Source organism: Boleophthalmus pectinirostris, unplaced genomic scaffold (genome assembly GCF_026225935.1).
Source record: "Boleophthalmus pectinirostris isolate CB_2022bp ecotype Guang Dong unplaced genomic scaffold, ASM2622593v1 HiC_scaffold_20, whole genome shotgun sequence".
Taxonomy (NCBI): Eukaryota; Metazoa; Chordata; class Actinopteri; order Gobiiformes; family Gobiidae; genus Boleophthalmus; species Boleophthalmus pectinirostris.
In genome coordinates, this window is record NW_026571153.1 from 11602386 (window position 1) to 11624457 (window position 22072).

Below are 22072 nucleotides of genomic sequence, written 5' to 3' on the forward strand. Positions count from 1 at the left end.
GTTCCTGGTTTAGGCTGAAGTAAAAATGACTTATAAACATGAAGCTGAAACCAGTGAACAGCCTAACACACCTCCACACCCTAAAGGTCCTATATTACGCCAAACTGACTCCTGTGAGCTTTTAGCCGCGTTATAAAGTTGTTACCTCCTCAAAAACACACCTAGAGTTGTGTTTTGTCTTATTCACACATATCTGATTGTTTGAAAAAGGAACACAGAATAAATATGCAGGTTTTGTGTGAATGAAACAAAACACAACTCCAGGCATGTTTGTGATGAGGAAACAACTTTATAACGTAGGTCTAAAGTGCAATATAGGGCCTTTTAATTGTTTTTTTTTTATTTTTATTTTTTTATTGAATCGTTCATTTTGTTTTCAGTTACCCCCTGTTCTTTTGTGTTCCTCTTGTGTTTGGGGCCGTGTGCACATGTGTGTGGTGTGTGTTGCAGGATTGTGTTGGGCATCATCACAAAGAAGAATATTTTAGAGCATCTGGAGGAGGTCAAGCAGCGAGTCCCGCCCCTGGTACTTAGCTCCTCCCTCTGTACTTAGCCCCTCCTTCTCCCTCACTGGGAACTCTGGGTTGATGCATCGACTTTCTTCACTGAAACTATAGAAACTTTTTTACTGTTTTCTGACTCTGAGTTTGGTGTGACTTAAGTCTTTTTGAACTACAAACCAATGAAGTGAGGTTGGTAACTTTCCTGGTGGAGGGTCCACCACCTTCTTCTCCGTGGAGGTGTTAATGCTTTGCCTGGAATGTTCCACAGTATGGCATTAAATTTATCTGAATAAAATTAATCAGAAAACACACACTAAGGTTCTCGTTGAGGTACAAATGCAAGAAACAGTAACATGAAACTGAAAAAATGCATAGCACACTCAGATGGCCGATGTCCAAAAGCTTTTTTTATTTTTAAATAACGTTTCGGCAAAAAAGCCTTCGTCAGATCATTCATACTGTGGTCCAAAGCAAAAAAAATGATCTGACGAAGGCTTTTTTGCAGAAACATTATTTAAAAATCTGAGTGTGTTATACATTTTTTCACACTTTATTAAACTTATCTGATCCGTGGAGAGGAAACATCACTCACAGTAAGATGAAATGTTTTTCAAAGTTAAGGCAAGGCAAGTTATTTTAAAGTAATTCAAAGTGCGTTACCGAATAAGAAATACTTTAAAATCACAATACAAGCAAATCAAAACATAAATAATCATCATAAAATTAAAAATAGAGAAAGACCTTCAATGAGAGAGAAGTTAAAACATCTGTAATTGAAATCATGGTGGATAAATATATAATAATAAATATATAAATAATGCCATACTTTGGAACTTTCTTGGCAAAACTATAACATTTTAATTTTCAGACAGGCTGTGGACATTACACCAGAAAAGTGACTTAATACATCTTTAACTTTGTCTAAAGTTTGTAGCTTTTTAATGTGAACTGGCACTCACGTAGTAAAACCGCTTTCAGACATGTACAAGTTTGAATATCGAGTAGTTCAGCCCTTAGATCTCTTTATTATTCATTAACTCCTTGGCCGTACCTGCCCTGGGCTAAATTTACCTTTGACACTAGATTACAAGCAATTTACAATGTTAAATTAGTTTTTAAGCAGTTCAACGTTACTGCTATCTATTTGTTTATTCAAGACAACAACCAAAATCATCTCCAGGCTAAGAAACCTTTTAATATATTGTAATATTTTAAGTTATTACCTAAAATAACATCACCTGAAGCCAGTAGTGCAGACCAACAATTCACACCATGTCTGAAAACGGGGCTAGATATTTTTAGTGTTCACTTGCCCTCTTTGCTTTGTCAGCTGCAGAAAACTAGACCAGACTCTGTAAAAACTTTTCTTTTACCCGCATAATAGATCCTTTGTTTGTTTGATAGATAAATAGATAGATACCGAGATACTAGCGTCTTTCTTTGCATGTAGTGGCTTAACAGACCTGAGTGCAGTGTTTTTCTTTCCTTTACAACTATAGTTTGACATTTTTAAAGGTGCACTACGTAGTTTTTCTTACGGAGGGTCTGCCACCTGCTTGTCTCCATGAATATGTTACCTCGTATTTGTGCACTCAAACACTTTACAAACAAACCGGATTAATCAATTAAAATATATTTATAGTATACTTATCTATGGAGACAAACAGACCAAGTTCGAGTCGACCCTCACCCGTACTGTAGTGCATCTTTAATGAATTACGTAGTTTTCCAGTAACATTTTCTTTTTGTTTTCTTTTGCTTTTGCTCACGTTTGACCTGCAGATCGAAGGACACTGACAGATGGCCTTAAACTGCACTGGCCTTTTAGAGGGTGATACTTTATAAAGAAACATTTAATACTGATTAGTCGTAGTACTTGCCCCCATTGCTCTCCTTGGTCTGTAATACTCAATAATCAATAATCAATAGTCAATAGTGGAGTGATGTTGTAGTCTATAGTTTTATCACTGTCTTCCAATGAACAGAAAGTAGTCTGTTTTTAAACTTTTTTTCTTTTGAACCAACAGGGTCCAGTTTAAAATGTTGTAGCTCTTGGTTTTCATCCAACAAAAAAACTTTAAAATCTACAGTTCTCTTTTTACAAATAGCTACTTTTCATGTTTTGTCTGAATTGGAAGAAATCAAGGTAATGTACAAACCACAACCAAACAATTACTCTCCATATTTTGTAATATTACAGCCTAAAGAATGTTTCCATGACCAAGTAAGAGTCAGGTTTGTGGAAACGCAAGCCCACTCAGTGTAAAGATTTAGGTTTTCTGTGTTCTTCAGTTCAATAAACGCAACCAAAACAATTAAAAAAAAAGAAAAACATGACTTTATTTTAGATTATTCCGGAGGTGCTTTCAATTTTAAACTCAACCAAAATTCAACATTTATATTTTTTACTCTTAATTTACTTAAACTGGTCCCTCTTGGCTCCTCCTCTTCTTCTTTCACTCCTCGGTCTCTCCTCAGTCTTTAGTCACACATAAAACTTAAAAAGCTTTCTAGTTTGTATCGATCACTCAGTTTGATCTAAAATACCATCAATCACTTTATCTAGTTTTATATCTATATACTATAGTAGAGTATGGTACTACTCGCTGCTTGAAATTGTATTTACTGTTTAGTATTTTTGACTGATGGGGAATCTTCTGCAATGATGTCCACACAATTTTCATCAATATTCCGCTGTCTTTTGGCTTTGTTGAAATTTAACTACTGCTACTTTAACACTGTTTGGTTTTCTCGGCTTTAGTCACTTATCTTATTCTAATGTTTACTCTGATGAATGACACTTCATGTTTTTGTTGAGTTTTTTAACAGTTCTGTACACTTATAATTACAAAAAGGATCAGATTTAACAACATAATGACACAAATTCCTTCCTCATACACTTTTTTTGTTTTCATTTGTTCAATTATAAAAATAAATTGTAACACAGAGCAGACTTTTCGCATCACGGTAAAGACAATAATGCTTTCTAATTAGATGCAAGCAGCTCAGAATGGACTTATTTTGATCTCAAAAGCTGCTTATATGATATATCTGTACTGCGGCAAGACAGATTTTGCTCAAATACATGGACAAATTGTGTGCAGGTCCTTTAACTTTGATATTAAAACTAACAAATATATTCAACAAAAACATGAAGCTGTTTCTTACAATCAAAACCACCTCTAAACCATTTTAAATTCCCACTTTTATCCAATATTAATCTTGTATCTTTTTGTTTGTCCTATTTTTTGTTTTCTTTTTTGTTTAATTCTCCAGGCGACTTCTTGGTATTATCACAAAAAAAGATATTCTTCGTCACATGGCTCAAATGTCAAACCAGGATCCAGAGTCCATCATGTTCAACTGATCCGATCTTTCCACGAAGATGACGATGAAGAAGGAGAAGAAGAGGAGGAGGAGGAGGCTATTTTACTCTTGGACGGCTCCAACTCCTGACATTTGGAGGACCTAGTTGTGTTTTTCGTGTGTTTTTAGCGCTGCGGACTGCTGAACTGTCGATACCTTTCGTAACAGGGACCTCCGGTGGTTGCGAGGGGGAATGACAATGATAAAACTATGAAGTAAAAATATCATTGCAGCTGCTGACTGAGCTCACTGGAAGAAGAAGGCACTTTCTTTGTAAAACACACTTTGGTTTTTTGCACCTGGGTCTTGCATGAAAACTGTCCACTCCTCCCAGTTTACCGTAATGCAGAAGATAAGGGCGCATCCCATTTCTTAAAACTCACCTCCTTCGATTCCTCTGCTTTTAATTAAGTCCTGTCCCTTAAGGAGAAAAGTCCATGTTAAACCCCATCTCATACATACAGGGATGACATTCATTTGTAATATAAATTTTACATTTATTGGTCATTATAAGGTGTGGTTTTATGTCACAAACCAGGAAGACGTTTAGAAACATGCGATGAGAACTTCCGGCGTAGTTCCCGACACTGGGCTCAGCGACCGACTGAAGTAAATGTGATCAACGGTAAAATGAAGACTGCAAACGTTAGGTGCTTCTTTGAAATAATCTTGAATTTGTCGCTCTCGTCTCTCTCGCTTTTGTGTACCCAGTGCACTCGGAGTTGTGTGTCAGTCGGGAAATGATGACAAATGAGGTATGGTTGTAATTCTTGATCAGCCAAACATAACAGAACGCGACAATGACATTTAGATGAAGAAAACTGGGCCATTTTCTCATTTTTCCTAGATTTTGTCAGATTTATGACCACGAACAGAGCCTGCCGGAAGTTGTAATCTCATCTTTCTGAACGTCCTCCTGGTTTATGACCTAAGTGTGAATAGAGCCTGTTAAAAGCAACTGTGTCTAAATGAAATGTCATCTCCAAAATGCTAAACATTCATTTCTGTTTTATAATATAATTTCAAAGCTTTTCATTCACAAACAAAATTAATAATTCTAAACAAAGCAATTAAACCCAATGTCTTTTTAAAGAAATGTTATTGGGTATCAAAATGATCTTGTAAACCTTTGCTCTGTTTGGCAGTGTGGAGATCACATTAGAATAAAATGTAATAATTTTATCCTAATTTTGTTTCCACACTAGGATAAAATGTGATATTTATTGATCAATAACATCGTAAATAAATAATAACAGTGACACTACGTCCACACTGCAACATCTTTTCTCCTTTATTCGCTTCTCTTGAAAGGGCAGGACTGAAATCAGAGGAATCAAGAGTTCATTCAGATTTCGATGAGGTAGTTTTGAGAAATTGGACACACCCAACGGATCCACAGTTACACTCTCCGTGTGCCTCAACCACTTCCTGTCCCTTCAACACCTGGCAGGGGTCAAAGGTCACGATGAAACGCAGAAACAATGACGCGATGAGAGACTGAGGAAACCCTCCAGGAACAAACCACCAAAATCTCACAAACGTAAATATCCGTCCAATGTGAGCCACTGTCACAAATGAGTTTCAACCAATCTTTTTATTTTGTTTTTATTTTTGACGTAATTGTCCCGATGTGAATGTGTCCTCTGCGTTTGACCCGTCAGTCTAGGGCTGGGCCGATACCTCGATATACAGGCCACAATATGATACAGCACACTTAAGAATTCGATATACTTCAAATCAGGCTAAATCATGATTATGATACTAAAAGTCTAAGTTCATTAAGTTTGTGCAAAGTTAATGTTATCAGGTATCATTTAACAAAAAACTCTTATAGGCACTGGAAAACTCGTATGATCATTGCTGCAAATCGAACACACATCAGGATCGTGAGAAGAGGAACATTACATACAAAAAACACCAAATTTACTCATCAAAACATTGAAAATATCAACATAATTGTAGCTTTTACACAAAACAATTTAGTCAAATATCTAAAAATACTAGATATATCGATACAGCAGCCCACAATACCGATACTGTATCATCAAATTAAACCATACGATATATCGATACACCCCCACATCAGTCAGTGCTATGAGGGTTAAACCAAACGCGCCAGATTTTGAGCAGGATCTTGAATAAGCGGTTTTACGTTACAGTTTGAGGATTTAATGAATATAGTTACAGTGAGAAAGACTTATTTTTTCAGAAGTGACACTACAGTGAATCACTCACATGTTACTTTTAAGCCAGATGCCCTACTCCATGACTGAGTCTATCACTTATTCCTTCTCATGAATAAAACAAGAAAACTGGATTACCGTAGTAACTTTGAGAATTAAAGCCGGGCGTACACTGTGTGATTTTTGTTTTTTTTAAGTCGGTTTTCTGTGTCGTGCTTTGTGTAGTAAACATGGGATAACGAGAACCGATTAATACCTCAGGACCAGCTCCCAAGTGGCAATCGCAGGTTGCAAGAATTGAAATCCCATTGCCTCTCTTGACGGTTTCGCACTGTTGAAGTAGTTTCACAATTACTGTTAACTATTAAACCCTGTTATTTGGTCGTACAGTTTGAGCTGGAACTGAGTGAAACAATCGAAAATATCGCACAGTGTATGTCGGGCATTAAACAGTTATGAAGTTTCATTACGTTTTTTATTCCTTAAACATAACATTTCTATTTAAACTTGAATTAAAACTGATCAAACATTTTAACAAACAGTGTAGTTATAGTGAGAAAGACTTTTTTTTTTTAAATATATTTTTTTCAGAAGTGACACTACAGCAAATCACGAATCTTCTCACAAATAAAACAAGAAGAGTGGATTACCCTACTAACTTTGAGAATTAAAGCCGGGCGTACACTGTGCAATTTTTGGCACTTTTTGAGCCGATTTTTCACTCGTGCAACTGTTTTTGGGATCGAGTTTCAGCTTAATCGTGTGTCGTGCTTCATTTAGTATACATGGGGTAACGAGAACCGATTAATACCTCAGGACCAGCTCCCGATCGGCAATCGTAGGTCACAAGAATATCAAACCTGTTTGAAATCCAGCCGCCTCTCGTGACGGTTTCGCTCTGTTGAAGTAGTTCCACGATCTGTGAACTTTTAAACCGTGATTTGGTTGTACAGTTTGACCTTGGTCTGAGTGAAATTTATCAAAAATATTGCACAGTATACGTCCGGCATGAAACAGTTATGAAGTTTGATTGTTTTTTTACTCCTTTTTCTATTTAAACTTGAATTAAAACTGATCAAACATTTTAACAAACAATGAAGTTATAGTGAGAAAGACGGATAAATGACGAATAAAACAAGAAGAGTGGATTACCATATGTTGAGAATTAAAACAGTTATGAAGTTTGATTATGTTTGGGTTTTTTTACATTTCTATTTAAACGTGAACTAAAACTGGTCAAACATTTTACAACTGGAACTAAAGCCATTTTGTGACAGTGGCCCCAAACTGCAGAGCTCGTTGTTTACCTGTGAAATAATAATATAAGAGTACCGTACGTGTGTGTGAGAGAACTGTGTCCAACCGGGTTAGCGCTACATTCCAACCTCGTTACTACGGGCAACCAAAAAAAAAAGAACACGACCTTTTGACCTTTCGACCTTCACCTTGGTCCTCATCAGAGCCGCCTGACCGAATTGGAACTGCTTTAACGAACGCGTGAGAGAAAGTGAAAAAGAGAATCACTGTTCGGGATTTTGAAGTCTGGCTGTGTTAGAAAATAATTGTGCTTTTGTTCTTGAACTTTTTGTACCAAGTAGCATCACTGAAAATATTTAGTTTTTTCAAATGTGAGCTTAAAAAAACAAAACAAAGTGGAACCAAGTCATGATTACAGTAGCACTCAACCTGGGAAAAACAGGACTAAAAGAATCCAACAGTGAACCAGGTCGGTCTAAATCAGGCCTGAATCAAGTCTAATCCAGGACTCAGGGCTCCCACGGTCATGGAAAAGTCATGGAAATTTGTAAATTCAGTGAAAGTTTTGGAAAAATCATGGAATTTTAGTATCTCTTTCAAGTTATTATGATTATGTCCGAACGTCTGCACCTTTTGTTTAAGAAAAGACGACAATAAATGCACTGACAGTATTTTGAAGTTAAAAAACTATAATACCAAACCATAAAGTGGGTGGAAAGGATTAACATTTCATATTTAGTCCTAAAAGTCTGATCAATTCTACACGTGTAGGTGCGTAAAGTAATTGAAAATTAATTTTAGGTCGTGGAAAAGTTTTGAAATTTTGTGGGAACCCTGAGGACTGTATCAGGTCTAAACCAGGCCTAAATCGGTGCTAAACTCGTCAATAGATTCTGTAGTAGTTTTAAACACTTAAACCCAAATTGATAAATGACTAACTAACAAATAATTCAAGGGTAATTGGTTTCTATAGCATATTTTACCAAGTTAAATTGTAGATTAATGTGTTGAGTTTTAGCTGTTGCTTGTAGGTACTAAACATGGCCAATCATTTTTAAACAAAACCAGCAAAATCCAAACTTTTCTCAATAATAATAATAATAATTTCAATAAAATTCTACTACTACAACCACTACTACTGTTACTACAACTACATGTGAAGCTTACTATACTACTATTACTTTAAAATCGACATCTTTTGCTACCATTTTTCATCATTTTATCATCAAACCCAAACTTTTTCTTCTTTTACCATCGAAATATTTTCTTCCTGAAGTTAAAACGTGAAGTCTTTATTTGGGAGAGTGAATTTCGAGCCACGCTGAGCCAAATCCAATGTCAAACTTGAGTGTTCGTTATGAAGGTGAGTGACTGCAACGTTTGTGTGAGAAGAAAAAAGGAAAATGTATCTGAGAAAAACTGCGCACTAATACATGTTTCCGTCAATGTACATGGGAAAAACTGGAATTATCTTTTACAATTTTTGCTAAACTTGCTACTAAAATACACTCCATTTGTCTGAATAGAAAAAGTTTGTCAAAATCTTTAAAAAAAAAAGCTAAATTCTGAGGGTTAATTTGCTGTTTAATTCAAATACCAACATTATGATTGTGAATTAAAAGCTATTTTAATCAATATTAGTGTCCATTATTTTAATTTGTAAACTCAGATTCTGTACTTTTTTATTCTTTTAGATTGTGTATTGCAAATATAGGTACTGTCCACTAAACTTTGAAAACAGTGGGTAGGAAAATGACAAAGTAAAAGTACTACTATTACTACATTACCACTATTTCTACTCCTCGCTTATTCTTTAAACACAAAAAACTTCTGCTCGAGTCATTTCTCAAAGTGCTAATAATAAAATTGAAGGGAAAAGTGGCACCTTATTCCGTGTTTCGGCATTTGTGTAAAACCGTCGTGTTGCCTCATTCACATTTCTTACAAATCTCGATGTTTTTTCCTTTTTTTTAATTTATGGAAACTAGTGTCGATAAAGTTGTGCATTAAATATGAAGAATTTTATGTATGATTACTACATTGTTTGATTGTACATTTGAAAAACAAAAATATGTAAAGATTAAATTTTGTTTTAAATTAAAATGAAAGCTGAACTTGTGGTCCTTGTCGTTTTTAATAATATTAGTCATACAATATGTATTTAGAATGTAAGAATAAAGACCTTTATGTTTTCATAATGGCACTTCCTGTGTGTTTTTTTAATAATGCCATACATATGATTTGGTTAAGTTTTGCATAATGTGTATGTCAATATTATTATTCAAAATTTATTTAAATGGTTGTAGCGTTTATGAGGTGCTGTTAATGATTTATTCTGCAAAATTCTTTTTTTGCAATATTTTTTTGCGCAAGCACGTAGTTGCAGTTTTTGTTGGATGTGCATGTTTCTATCTACCAGAAATATTTATTCTGAGATAAATCATAGTTAAATACTTCAAGTTAACATTTCTTAAAACGTCTTAAAAGGCTAGAATTTGGTCCACAAAAAACAATAGTAGACATGGTTCATGATATAATTCATAACAGATAAACACAAAAAAAGTGAGTTATTGATTTATAGTTTCAACAAATGATAAGAGCAAGGTGCAGGTACCTAAATAGTTTTACATAACTTTAATTTTTTTATGTTTAAGTGGCTTGAATACATTTTTATTATTACCTGCTTTAAAAAATCCAAATAATTTCTCTTGTGGATCAGTAAAGTTTGTCTAAATTTAAATCTAAAACATAAATTTGACTTATGACCGTGGCTGTTTGTTCCAGATTGGTGCGGACAGTTTCATAAGCAGAGCCCATTGTGAACTGTCCCTTCAGAGTTTCTGTAGTTTTGAGGTAAACTGAGAAGCTCTTGTTTGGAGATAATTAAAATGTCCAGTGTCCACAATAGTGTCGTCTTTCAGTCCATGTATCATTCATCAGACAGAGAACAAAGAGTCAGAGCTGGTCCGGTCCAGGTCTAAAGATTGAGATTAAGTGACAGTTTAACCTAAATATTCACAAATATTTAAAAAAAATTTTTACTTTTAAGTGTTTTATAAAGTTGCTTCTTTATCAAAAACCTACTTGGAGTTACAAAAGCTCGCTTCCATCTTATGATGCCATCTGGTGGTAATCCTGGATGTGTTCCTCTGTGTATTTAAGGCTGCATTATGTAACATTTTCTGATCTGCCACCTGCACGTCTCCATGGAGATGTCATTGCTTTGGCTAGAATGTTCCACAGTGACATTGCTTTCTTACTGTGAGCAGAGTCAACAACACTACTGATCCGATTGGTATTTAGTTTAATGCCGTACTGTTAGGGACGTGACGATATCCAAATCTCACAGCACGATATTTATTGCGATATTTTGAAGGCATTAACAGAATCGTACATATGCTATTTTTTCCTTTTTAAATACCTCCTTGGCTAGTCTTCAGTGTGAATCATTACTGCCATATTCCTAAAATATAAGATTGAAAAGTGCTTAAAGTTATTTTATTATGAAGTAAAGTAAGTAAAGGACCATGGCCTATGCAGTTCCCTCTTTGTTAAAACTTTTAAGCAGGGATGTAACAATAACTGAAATATCGTGATATCGTATTGTCAAAAGTCTCACAGTAATATCATGGGCTGTCAAAATATATCAAATCTCAAGTTCCTTTGCTTTAATGCATGGTTTTACAGTAGCAACAGCTTATAAACATAGGGAACTACTGTATTTTCTGCACTATTAGGCGCTCTGGATTATAAGGCGCACTGTCATAGAATGGTCTATTTTCAACCTTTTTTCACAAATAAACCGCACCGGACTATAAAGGAAACACAACAGTTAGATGCGTCAGTTGGACTTTGTTTGGCGCGTTCACGGTGACTCTGGGCTTTGTTCAGTTGTGGCGTGTAGGGAGGGTGCTGTCTGGGGCCGCTGGATTGTCGGCGTGTTCGCAGTGACTCAGTCGTTCAGTTGTGTCTAGAAGTGGCACATTGCACTCGCTTTTTCGGTTCGTTCCTTCGTTCCGTTCCTCGTCGGTGTGGAGTGATGAGTGTGGCTGCGGGTGTGTTTCGTTGCACGGTCGCTGTCTGCTCCGTGTGCGTAGTTTACTGAAGTCGTGCTGGGACACCTGAGTGGATTCGTGCATAGGGCGCTCTGGATTGTGGGGCGCACAGTTGTTTTTTGATGGGGTTGGAGGCTTAAGAGCGCGCCCTATAGTGCAGAAAATATGGTACATATCCCGTGATTCATTTCAGTACAGACAACATGAAGAGATATGCGTTTTTTACTTGAATTCTTGGGATTATGACGGAAATAATTCACACCAAAATCTTGTCAATGTATTTTAAAAGCAAAAAAGTGTCCATCTACAATTATATTAGCCTCTTCAAAATATCGCAATAAATATCGTACCGTGAGATTTGTAAATCGTAACATTTCTACTTTTAAGTGAAAAACCTTGCAATTCAATACATCCTTACATACTGTGAAACATTCCAGGCAAAACAATACCATCGCCATGGAGACAAGCAAGGAGAAGTTACATAGCGCACCTTTAAAATCAGTTCAATACAACCATAAATAATACGTTACTTTCATGAACAATCTGTAATATAATTATAAAAAAAAAAGAATGAAGTCGGTCTTTCTGTACACAGCACTTTTTATTCACTACAAAAGAGGCATTTGAAGAGCACCGGTGAAAGCAGAGTTTGTTGACTTTGAGCCAAACAAAGTAAGAAAAACTAGTCCTTTTCAGTCCAGTACAAAGATGTCGACCGTCTGGATCACATGCAAAAGTAACAGGCCTCTGCGGAAGTATTCAGGAAATAAAACTTATAAAGAATTGCACACATTAGGAAAGGAAAAAGCTGAAACTAAAACACACCACAAATGCTAATAATTATAATAATGATTTAATACTTTCGCAAATGAAATGTAACTTCTATCCAAATTTTACCTGGATTATGTTTTCAAGGCTGTACAATCATGAAAATGTGAGGTTTCGATCCAGCGAATGTTTCTGGTGAGTGTGAAATTACAATGACGCTGGATTGGTGGATGGTGCAAAGCTTGGTCTGAAATGGCAAAAGACCAAGATTTGAGGCAGATTTAATGTGTACAAAATAAATACATAATAAACATAATATTTTGACCACTAACAGGTAATTAGCACTTCAAGAATTGTGAATTTGCAGGAAATTGGTGTTGGGTTTGACTGACAATTTGTGATGACTGATCCATTTACTGTACGTTATTGTGTTTTCATTTTGTGGATAATTTATCTTCTGAAATAAACTCCAGGGCTTAAATGTGTCCAATGCCTAGGAACCTTTTTAACCCAAAACAAAGAAGTAAATCCCTCCAGCTTAAGGCCGCCACACACTACAGGATTTTTTGGTCTTAAACCATTTTTAAATGTGCGACAAAAAGTGCAGAAACAGACACGAGGAGAATCTTATGAGACTTGAAATCTGCGATCGTAAAGACGAGATATGTTTGCGGAGCAGACTATAAAGTTGTGAGCACGATCACATCAGCTGTTTCCTGTCTACAGTAAAAAAATAAATTAAAAAAAACTCGCTATGAGACTCTTAAGTGTTCAAAAGACACACTGCACTTCTAGTTTAGATACAAGTCAAAACTGTGTTATTATAATTTGTGAAATGTGCAATACTTCAGATACGTGATTTTTAAAGCATAAAAGATTGGCGATAAAGTCCACAGGAAGTAGAGTCACTATCACTAATCTGCAGCTTCACCTCGATCCGTGCACTGTGTTGATGTAAACAAACACGTGAGGAACTACTCTCGCCTTTTTACTTTTAAAGAACGCCTCAAACTGGATTAAAAGTGCAGTTTTGTGAACTGGACCGAGTTTGTATCTTGTGCTTCTGTGTCCGTCACTCCGTTTTTGCCCCTGACACTCTGTTTTCTCTCTTTTATCGTAATGTTGCTGATGTTTTGGTGGTTACAATCTGACACTGACACCACACACACACGAGGAGCGCAGCGGCTTCAGAATCCCACACGCAGACACAAAGTCAAGTTACGCTTCCACGAACGCAGGCAAATTCTCCTGTAGGGTGTGGCGGACTTAAGGATACTCTATCTTCTGAAATAAACTCATCCTTTACCTCCACAGCTTAAATTTGTGCTATGCCTAGGGAAATTTTTTGCCCAAAACAAAGATGCACAATAAGGAAATCCTCCAGCTAAAGTAGTTCTGACCGGGCCTCGCTCAAGATCTGGAAACAGGTTCCCAGACAAATTTCTGGGTATGATGAAGTCTTTTAAATACATTTATAATTCAGGCTTATGAAATTTAACATATTCTAAGTAAAATGTGTTTTATAGTAAAGCTCCATTAAACTTTTGAATTCTTTGAAGGACATTTCGCTTCCAGACCTGTTGAGTCAAGTGGTCAAAATATTACGTTTGCCGTTATCCTCGACACTTAACGTTAAGTCCTGTTACAATTCTTCGCTTATTACATTAGTTCAACAGCAGAAATCACCTTTTTCAAGTACATTCAAGATGGAGAACTGAAATGTGATTGGAGAGTGGAGTTTTTTTTGTCTACAGTGAAATGCATAGCAGGTTTAGACATGGCTCTCGTAGAACACCTGAACGGGCTGAGGGGGTGGTTGTTCCTCGGGCTCTTCCTGCAGGAGTGGGGCCAGAGGGGGAATTTCGGAGTTAACTGTCTCGGGCGGAGGTTGTGTTGGCTCCTGTTCGACGCTGCAGTACTCTCCTGTGACCAGCGGGGGGTGCACTGACACTTGTATGGCCATGAGCTGCGGCTGCTCGTGCGCGGAGGAGTTATCGGAATCGGCGGCGGGGGATTCGCTCCTTTCCCGCGCTCGTGTTTCCCGTTCGTGCCGTTCTTGGAGGATGCTGAAAACGTCGCGCGGTCCCATGGCGATTCTCCCCGCCGCGTGCCGCATCTCCTCCACGCCCACCACCTCCAAAATCTCCTCCACCAGGGTGCGGCAGTTCATGATTAGCGGTGGGAGTGGAATGCTACGTGCCAGCTCTTCAATGTACCGCGCAAACTCCATCGTCTTAAACTGCGTCACCTTCGCTAGCTCCAAAGTCTTCGCCGATGTGATTATCGGGATGCGTTTGGCGATCTCGAACGCCTTCTGTAGCTTCTCGGCTCCCTCAGTGCGGAAGAATTCGTTAATGGCTTTTTCGGTTTTCTTCAAATGGCTGCTCATCATGCAAAGGCGCGTCACGTTCATTATCATGATGATGGTGAAGGTGACCAGACAGACCACCATGTAGTACACCCCCATATCTCCGTTAGTGAAGACCACGCGCAGGGTGACGGTGCAGTTGGAGGTGCCGTGGACGTTGGAGGCGACGCACGTGTATTTGCCCCGGTCTGAAAACTCGATATCTGAGATGTTCAAGACGCCATTGTCCAGCAGCCACCACTTTCCACCTGAAAAACACAAGAGGAAGAGACGGGTTATTTTTGTTTTATTATAACAGATTTGTGGCATTTAAAGCGACCGATCCACTCTTGTTGTATTCTCACATATCACCACTAGGCATCAGAAGAAGAGCAGAGAGCACAGGTGAGGGGCGGGGGCAGGTTTCATATCTATCGGTGTCAAAAAATTCAAAGAAACATGTGGATGGCGGCTTTTAAATGTCTGAGTCTGATTTTTGTTCATAGAGTTGAACAGAATTATGTATCGTATAAACAGTTCTTTAGTTAGAATTTACACAGCTCTATACTGTCTGTCCTTAATTATAAAGAATTTTATGTAATCAGGGTTCCCACTTTTTTTCACTGACAAATTTCAAAACTTTTCCATGACTTTTTCATGACCTAAAGTGAATTTTCCATGACTTTACAACACTCTACATGTGTAGAATTGATCAGACTTTTAGGGCTAAATATGATGTTAACCCTTTCCACTCACCTTATGGTCTGATATTATAGTTTATTCAAAATATAAATAGAAAATGATAACTTAACAGAAAGCTGTAGTTGCGTGAAAGAGGCCTGGAAAATTACATTTTCAGTTTCCACGACTTTTCTAGGATTTTCATGACCATGGGAACCCTCTGTAATACTGTGTAGGGCTGGGTATCATTCAGAAGTTGCCAATACGATACATACATCGATACACAGGCCACAATACAATACATATGTCAATACAGTGAGCTTTCGATTCGATAATGATGGCTGTGATACTAAAAGTCTTTGTTAAACCACTTCTTGTGCAAAATTCATATGAAACACAAACATTTTACTCATCAAAACAGTGAAAATGTCAAATGTGTCGCATAAACAAGTTTCTTTTCACAGAACAAGCAACAAAACTGTAGCGCTGTAACAAAATAATTTAGTAAAATATACCAAAAAATACTCTTGGTGATATATCGATACAGCAGCCTACGATATTGATACTGTATCGTCACATTAAACTATATGATATATCGATATTTTTGAATTATGATTTATGATATATTAATATTTTTGATATTTTGAAAATCTGTACAAAAGCTGCATAAAAGTAACTACATCTGCTCAAAAATAACATTCAAGATTGTTATTGAAGGTCTTGTTCAAGGTAGACTGACTTATCGACTGAGGAGATGAGAAATGACTCGGTCTCTGGTCTAAACGGGGCAACACGATGGATGGACAAACTGTACAATCAATATTCTATTAGAGCGAGTTATAAGGTCATAGATCTCAGGGCACAAACGCCTCGTAACTGGAACATAATGTACAAAACCATTAACTGTATCTTCATGAAGACAAGTTACAGGTCAGATCTGTGGATAGGACACATTTTCAACAGAACCAAATGCTCATTAAAGATGCTCTGTGCCAATTTTTCTGTTGCTTTGTCTGGAATGTTCCACAATTCAGCATTAAATTAATATTGCATTTATACTACTACTACTAACAGTACTAATACTACTACTACTACTACTACTACCACTACTACTACCACTACTACTACTACTACTACTACTACTACTACTACTACTACTACTACTACTACTACTACCTACTACTACTAACTACTACTACTACTACTACTACTACTACTACTACTACTACTACTACTACTACTACGACTACAACTACGACTACTACTACTATTACGACTACAACTACTACTACTATTACGACTACAACTACTACTACTATTACGACTACAACTACTACTACTATTACGACTACAACTAAGAACAACGACTACTACTACACCAGCTACTACAGCTACTACAACAACAACTGCAACTACTACTACATAACTACAACAACTACTACAGCTACTACAGCTACAATTACTACTACAACTAACAACAACTACTACTACTACAAGTACAACCACAACTGCAACTACTACTACTACCAACTACTACCAACTACTAAGACAACAACAACTACTAAGACAACAACAACTACTAAAACTACAACTACTACAACTACTACTACTTGTATCCATGGAGAATATATGTAAAGGTGACGTTAGCTGTTATATACATTAACATCCAGTCCATGGCATTTAATAGTAAGGTTTTTATTTTGGTGACTTCCTATGTGAGAGGAAGTGACGGATGACAGCAACGGTTAACGGTGAGAAACAAAAACAAAGGTGAAAAGTTATGTAAAACTTAAAGATCGCAACAATCAGGGAATAAGCCTTGTTTTATTTGTGAATGTATATTTGAATAACTTGTAATTTGTACTAAAGTAATGTTAAAATATAAATAACAGTTAAAAGTTGTATAATGTAATGAGCTAGTAACACAGTGATCTGTTATTTTGTTCTTGTGTAGCTCTTACGTTGGTTTTAATGGCCTTCTCAATTCAACTGGATGCTACAATATGTTTTAATGCCATACTGTGGGACCTGCGGCAAAGCAATAACATCTCCATGTAGACCAGCAGGTGTCTGGCTCTCCTTCAAACAAGTCTGACATGTTGTTATTTAATTAAAGGATTATGTGTTGCCATAACAAAGCCCTTGACACCGACAGACCACATGAAACATAAGACTGGAGTAAAGCAGAAACAAATTCAGCTCTAATGGAAAGAGCCCAGAGTGTGTGAGGTTCAGGAAGTCGCTCCATCCGCCTCCATTATGTCCTCTGATGAGAGGAAATGACCGATAATACCTAGAGACACGGGGGACTGGGCCATACACAACAGGAATGATATCAGGCTTATAGACATGGAACTAAACTGGGACTAAACCTGGACTAGGACAGGACCAAACCAAGTCTATATCCAGTAGGAGTGTGTATATTTTACTAAATTATTTTGTTACAGAGCTACAGTTTTGTTGCTTGTTCAGAGGGAGGAAACTTGTTTATGCAACACATTTGACATTTTCACAATTTTGATGATTAAAATGGGTGTGTTTCATGTTAATTTTGCACAAGACATGGTTTAACAAAGACTTTTAGTATCACAGCCATGATTTAGCCTTTATTTTTTATTGAACCGTATCGGATCCATTTGAAATATATCGAACTGAATCGAAAGCTCACTGTACCAAGATATGTATCGTATTGTGGCCTGTGTATCGTGGCAATTTCTGAATGATACCCAGCTCTAATATCCAGACTAAACCAGGACCCATTCTTAACAGCATCCTTAGACCATCTTACAAATTAGAGACTAGGGCGACATCGGCACCTAAAAATGAAGCAGTAAAATAACCTCAAGTTCATCTGATCAACACAAACACATCGTATCGAGTGACAAATTATGCACTTTTCCTATAGGGCTGTGTAATCAAACAAAAAGCAAAATATGATTTTGGCTATAAAAATCATATGACTGGAGTATATAACATAAGTCAGTGATTCTTTAAAATGTGCTAACTCAGTTTAAAACACTGAAACAACTTGAGGATTTGTAACTAATAAAAAAAAAAAAAATACAGTAAGTTAAGATCAAAGTCAAACACTAAGAAGAAACTCCAGAGTCATGGTGAATGGGTTTAAAACAAAGACGTGTTTCAACAAGTCTCTCTCAAAAGGTTTCCGCATTCCTCTAGAGACAAACAGAGCCCTGTCTGAGTGAAAACTGCATCTTTCATGTTTGCACCATTCAACAAGAACAATTCGAAAGGCGGAGAAGAGTTCCAATACAAGTATCAGCGAAATCAAAGGGGGGATATTAGATTGGTCTGATATTACAAATTTTGCTGATATTAGGCACCATATTTCCTCTAAGATCATATGGACTTCGGATCAACCTTTCCAAGTTTTTTCACATATTTCTTTCACAATGGTGGCTGAAAACAGGCAGTAAATGATCAAAACACAATAATTATAAAATATAATATTGCTAAAATATGAATTAATGTATAATAATAAAATAACAATAGTAACAGAGCAAATATTAGCCAATACAATAAAGTTTTTGACCAGCAATACAAATCTTTAAGTCAATTTGAAGATTCCTTAACATTTCTGTGCGTTGTTGTAAAATGCATTTTTCTTCCTGCACTAAAACCTTTGAGATGTAAAACTTTAACTCGCAGTGGCACTGAACAACCTCCAAAACCAACAAACACCTGACCTTAAAGAACTGGGTGAAACAGATTTCAAGTCAGTTAAAGTCACAAGTGCCTTTTTCAGATTAGAACAAAGGAGTACTACAACTACTTGTACTACTACATATCTCCCACTACATATCTTGTTCCTGAAGATATCACAAAGTTAAGACAGTGGATCACATCATTATTACCTTGTACAAATACAGAGGATGAATACTGTTTTTAAAATCTAAATACTTTCATATCACTCAAGGCCAGTACTTCAATAAAATACAAAATAACGTAATATATTTTATTTTTATATTAATATTTATTGACCAATGACCATGTTATGTTTATATTGTATATATTCTTGCTTTTTAAACTGATAATGACACAAAAAAATTAGTGAATAAAAATATTGGAGTCTATAATAAAGAGGTATTTCATATCGAAGCAAAAATTAGCACAAACTCTTGTCTTTACGGTTTAAATGTGCACTAACTTTTCTGGTGTTAAGAAGTTTATGCTATACTGTGGAACATTCCAGACAAACCATTAACATCAGTACTATGTTCCTTCTAAAAAACTGGTGTTTTACTGACAAAAATACTTGATTTGTTGGAGTGTCTTGCTTGTGTCTATGGAGATTGCCCTGTTTAATATAACTTTGTGAAACTTTAAAGCCAAAATAACAACATCTCCATAGAATATAAGCTTTCAGACCTTCCACCTACAAAAATTACATATTGTCCTGTTAAACTGACCCACTGGCTCATGTAATCCAATCTGTGTAAGGTAGCCCCAGGTTTAGTATGTCAGTGCTGTCTGTGTTTTGGCTTACCGTTGTCAGTGTCCAGCCTCTCTCCGTGGGAATTGAACCACCACACATTGGGGAACGGCTCTCCGGTGACATTACAATCAATCAGCACGCAACTCCCCTCTCGGGCAATTATCTGGCTCACTTTGTTGTGCGCTGCTGGGACTAGCCCTTCATCTCTCCATGTACTAGCATTCTGATTCTGAACGCCATTTTCCGTGCGATTTGTGTCCGAAACCAAGGCCGCGCTGGTTAGGGAGGTCATACAGGACGCCAAGACCAAAAAGAATAGGCAACAGACTCCCCCGTAATGAATAGACCGGGACATTTTCTCCAGTTATCAGCGCTTCAGGCCAAAGAGAAGAGTCTCTCATTGCCCCAAGGACGCCATTGACTCACTATCTCTTTACGAAGGAAGGCAGCTTGGTTAGGGCCATCTGAATTTGATGCATGTCACTGGAAGAACAGGGAAAAATAATAGTTGAATTAGTTATTATTCAGAAAGAACAAATACAAGACTATAAAAATCACAACACATGGTTAGAGATAAGCTGCTGTGTAAATGGTCATAAAAGATAACAAAGCAGTAAAATGTGAATTGTTAACTGTCCGATCACGCTTGGCTTCAGGTTTGTCAAAGTATAGATTTATCAAAAAATTAGATTTTATTGATCCACAGGGGAAATTACTTGGACACAGTAGCTCACACATCACAATATAAGATAATAACAGAGTAAAACATATAAATGGTAATAATAAATTGTAGGAATATAACGATATCTAAATCTCTCTGTACGATATTATCACGATATGCATCTCACGGTATGATATTTATTGCAATATTTTGAAGAGACTAATGTAATTGAAAATAGGACTTTTTTGCTTTTAAAATACCTTGACAAGATTTTGGTGTGAATTATTTCCATCATAATCCCAAGAATTCAATTAAAAAACATATTTCTTCATGTTGTCTGCACTGAAATGAATCATGGGATATGTAGTTTCTGATGTTTATAAACTGTTGTTACTATAAAACCATGCATTTAAGCAAAAGAACTTGTAATTCAATATATTGTGACAGCCCATGATATTATTGTGAGACTTTTGATGATACGATATCAGGATATTTCAGTTATTGTTACATCCCTAATAAATTCTAAATAAGTAACAAAAAAAAGATAGCAAGAGACAGGTGTAAAATAAGACTTAATTATATAAATGTTAATGTACAAGCCAAAATAAAATAGAAAAACAAGTAATAAAACATAAAATCTTAGGAAGACAGTGCAACAATGATATGATAAATTATAGCTATCTAGGTGGTATACATTTTTTAGGTCAGATGAATTCCAGAAATAATGTTTTTTGGCTGGGCAGAGAATTTTAAAACATATGTTACAACAACTATTTAGATATATTTTTGTTTTGTTCTACGTATAAAGCCATTATCAGTTCCTTATTTGTTTTTGACACGTATTAGCACTAATATATTGTATTGGCCTTAATATTTTTTTCACATATTGACTTAGATTCTTGCTGAGGCAGTGATTTTTATTTATATTATGTAGAGGAAAAGAGCAGATTGTAAAAGTGCTAACAAAGCAGCAGTGTGCCATATAACGGTGCAAAGGGGGCGCCGTCTAATCTCCGGATCAACTAGTGTATTTCTTTGCTTAAAAAAAGAATTAACTAACCAAAATATATACAGTCAATGTCACATATCTGATCGTAGTATTTAAGACCAAAATGACGTATTTGATGAAAATGACGTGGTTTTAAGTAGATAAAAATGAATAAATACTGAGGGGGAACCGTCTAATATCTGGATGAGGGTTCTTTATCGCTATACACGTCCACAATTGTTTACAAGCGGCGTAAATGTTTTTTTCTACATTTACGAACGCGATTCATAGCTTGAATATTACAAGCATTTCGCTTTGTTGGATTGTGGAAAATATTGGATTTTACTCGGAAAATCTGCTCTTGGGGGACAGCGCTGCTCGTATCGTTACGCATAGCGACGTGGATGCTAAAGGCTAATTCTGAGCTAAAATGGTAAAGATCAGGGGTGATTTATTGTTTAAACACTCACGTTTTGGGTCCAGGCCGGGGTTTTTCGGTGGCAAAGGGAGCTCCGGTGTTAGGGAAGGCTGTGGTTAGCTGTTTCTCCGCATCCTCGCCCTCCTCCCGCTGCTGTGTAATGATAATGTGTGAGCAACAGCGAGTTTGTACTGCACAGAGGAGCGGGGAGGAGCGGAGAGAACTGTGTCAAAGGTGCAAGAGGGAATAACGCTGAGTGCACCTTTAAAACTTTAAACTAGGGTGACCACACGTCCCTTTTCCCTCGGGACAGTCCCACTTTTGAGCCCTGTGTTCCCTGTCCCAGTATATTTATCCAAAACCAGTGATTTGTCCCAGTTTTATACAAG

General features: G+C 36.6%; 2 protein-coding genes across 6 annotated transcripts in view; one reads left to right on the forward strand and one right to left on the reverse strand.

Moving 5' to 3' along the window:
• Positions 1-9423, forward strand: part of clcn3 (chloride channel 3) — a 42590-nt gene extending 33167 nt beyond the window's left edge. For 3 of the 5 annotated variants that reach the window (XM_020936385.2, XM_020936387.2, XM_020936386.2), the window contains 2 exons: positions 451-526; positions 3780-9423. In XM_020936385.2, coding sequence (XP_020792044.2) covers positions 451-526; positions 3780-3959 — 256 coding nt within the window. In that variant the 3' untranslated portion in view covers positions 3960-9423. The remainder of the gene's footprint in view (positions 1-450; positions 527-3779) is intronic. The other 2 variants (XM_055156098.1, XM_020936388.2) reach the window with 1 other exon arrangement.
• Positions 9424-11946: 2523 nt separating this feature from the next.
• mfap3l (microfibril associated protein 3 like) lies at positions 11947-21885 on the reverse strand. Its single transcript, XM_020936465.2, has 3 exons — positions 21736-21885; positions 19668-20099; positions 11947-14748 (listed from the first exon to the last, which is right to left on the reverse strand). Exons 2-3 carry the CDS (start codon positions 19969-19971, stop codon positions 13904-13906), a joined length of 1149 nt encoding a protein of 382 aa, XP_020792124.1. The 5' UTR covers positions 19972-20099; positions 21736-21885; the 3' UTR covers positions 11947-13903.
• Positions 21886-22072: the final 187 nt, after the last annotated feature.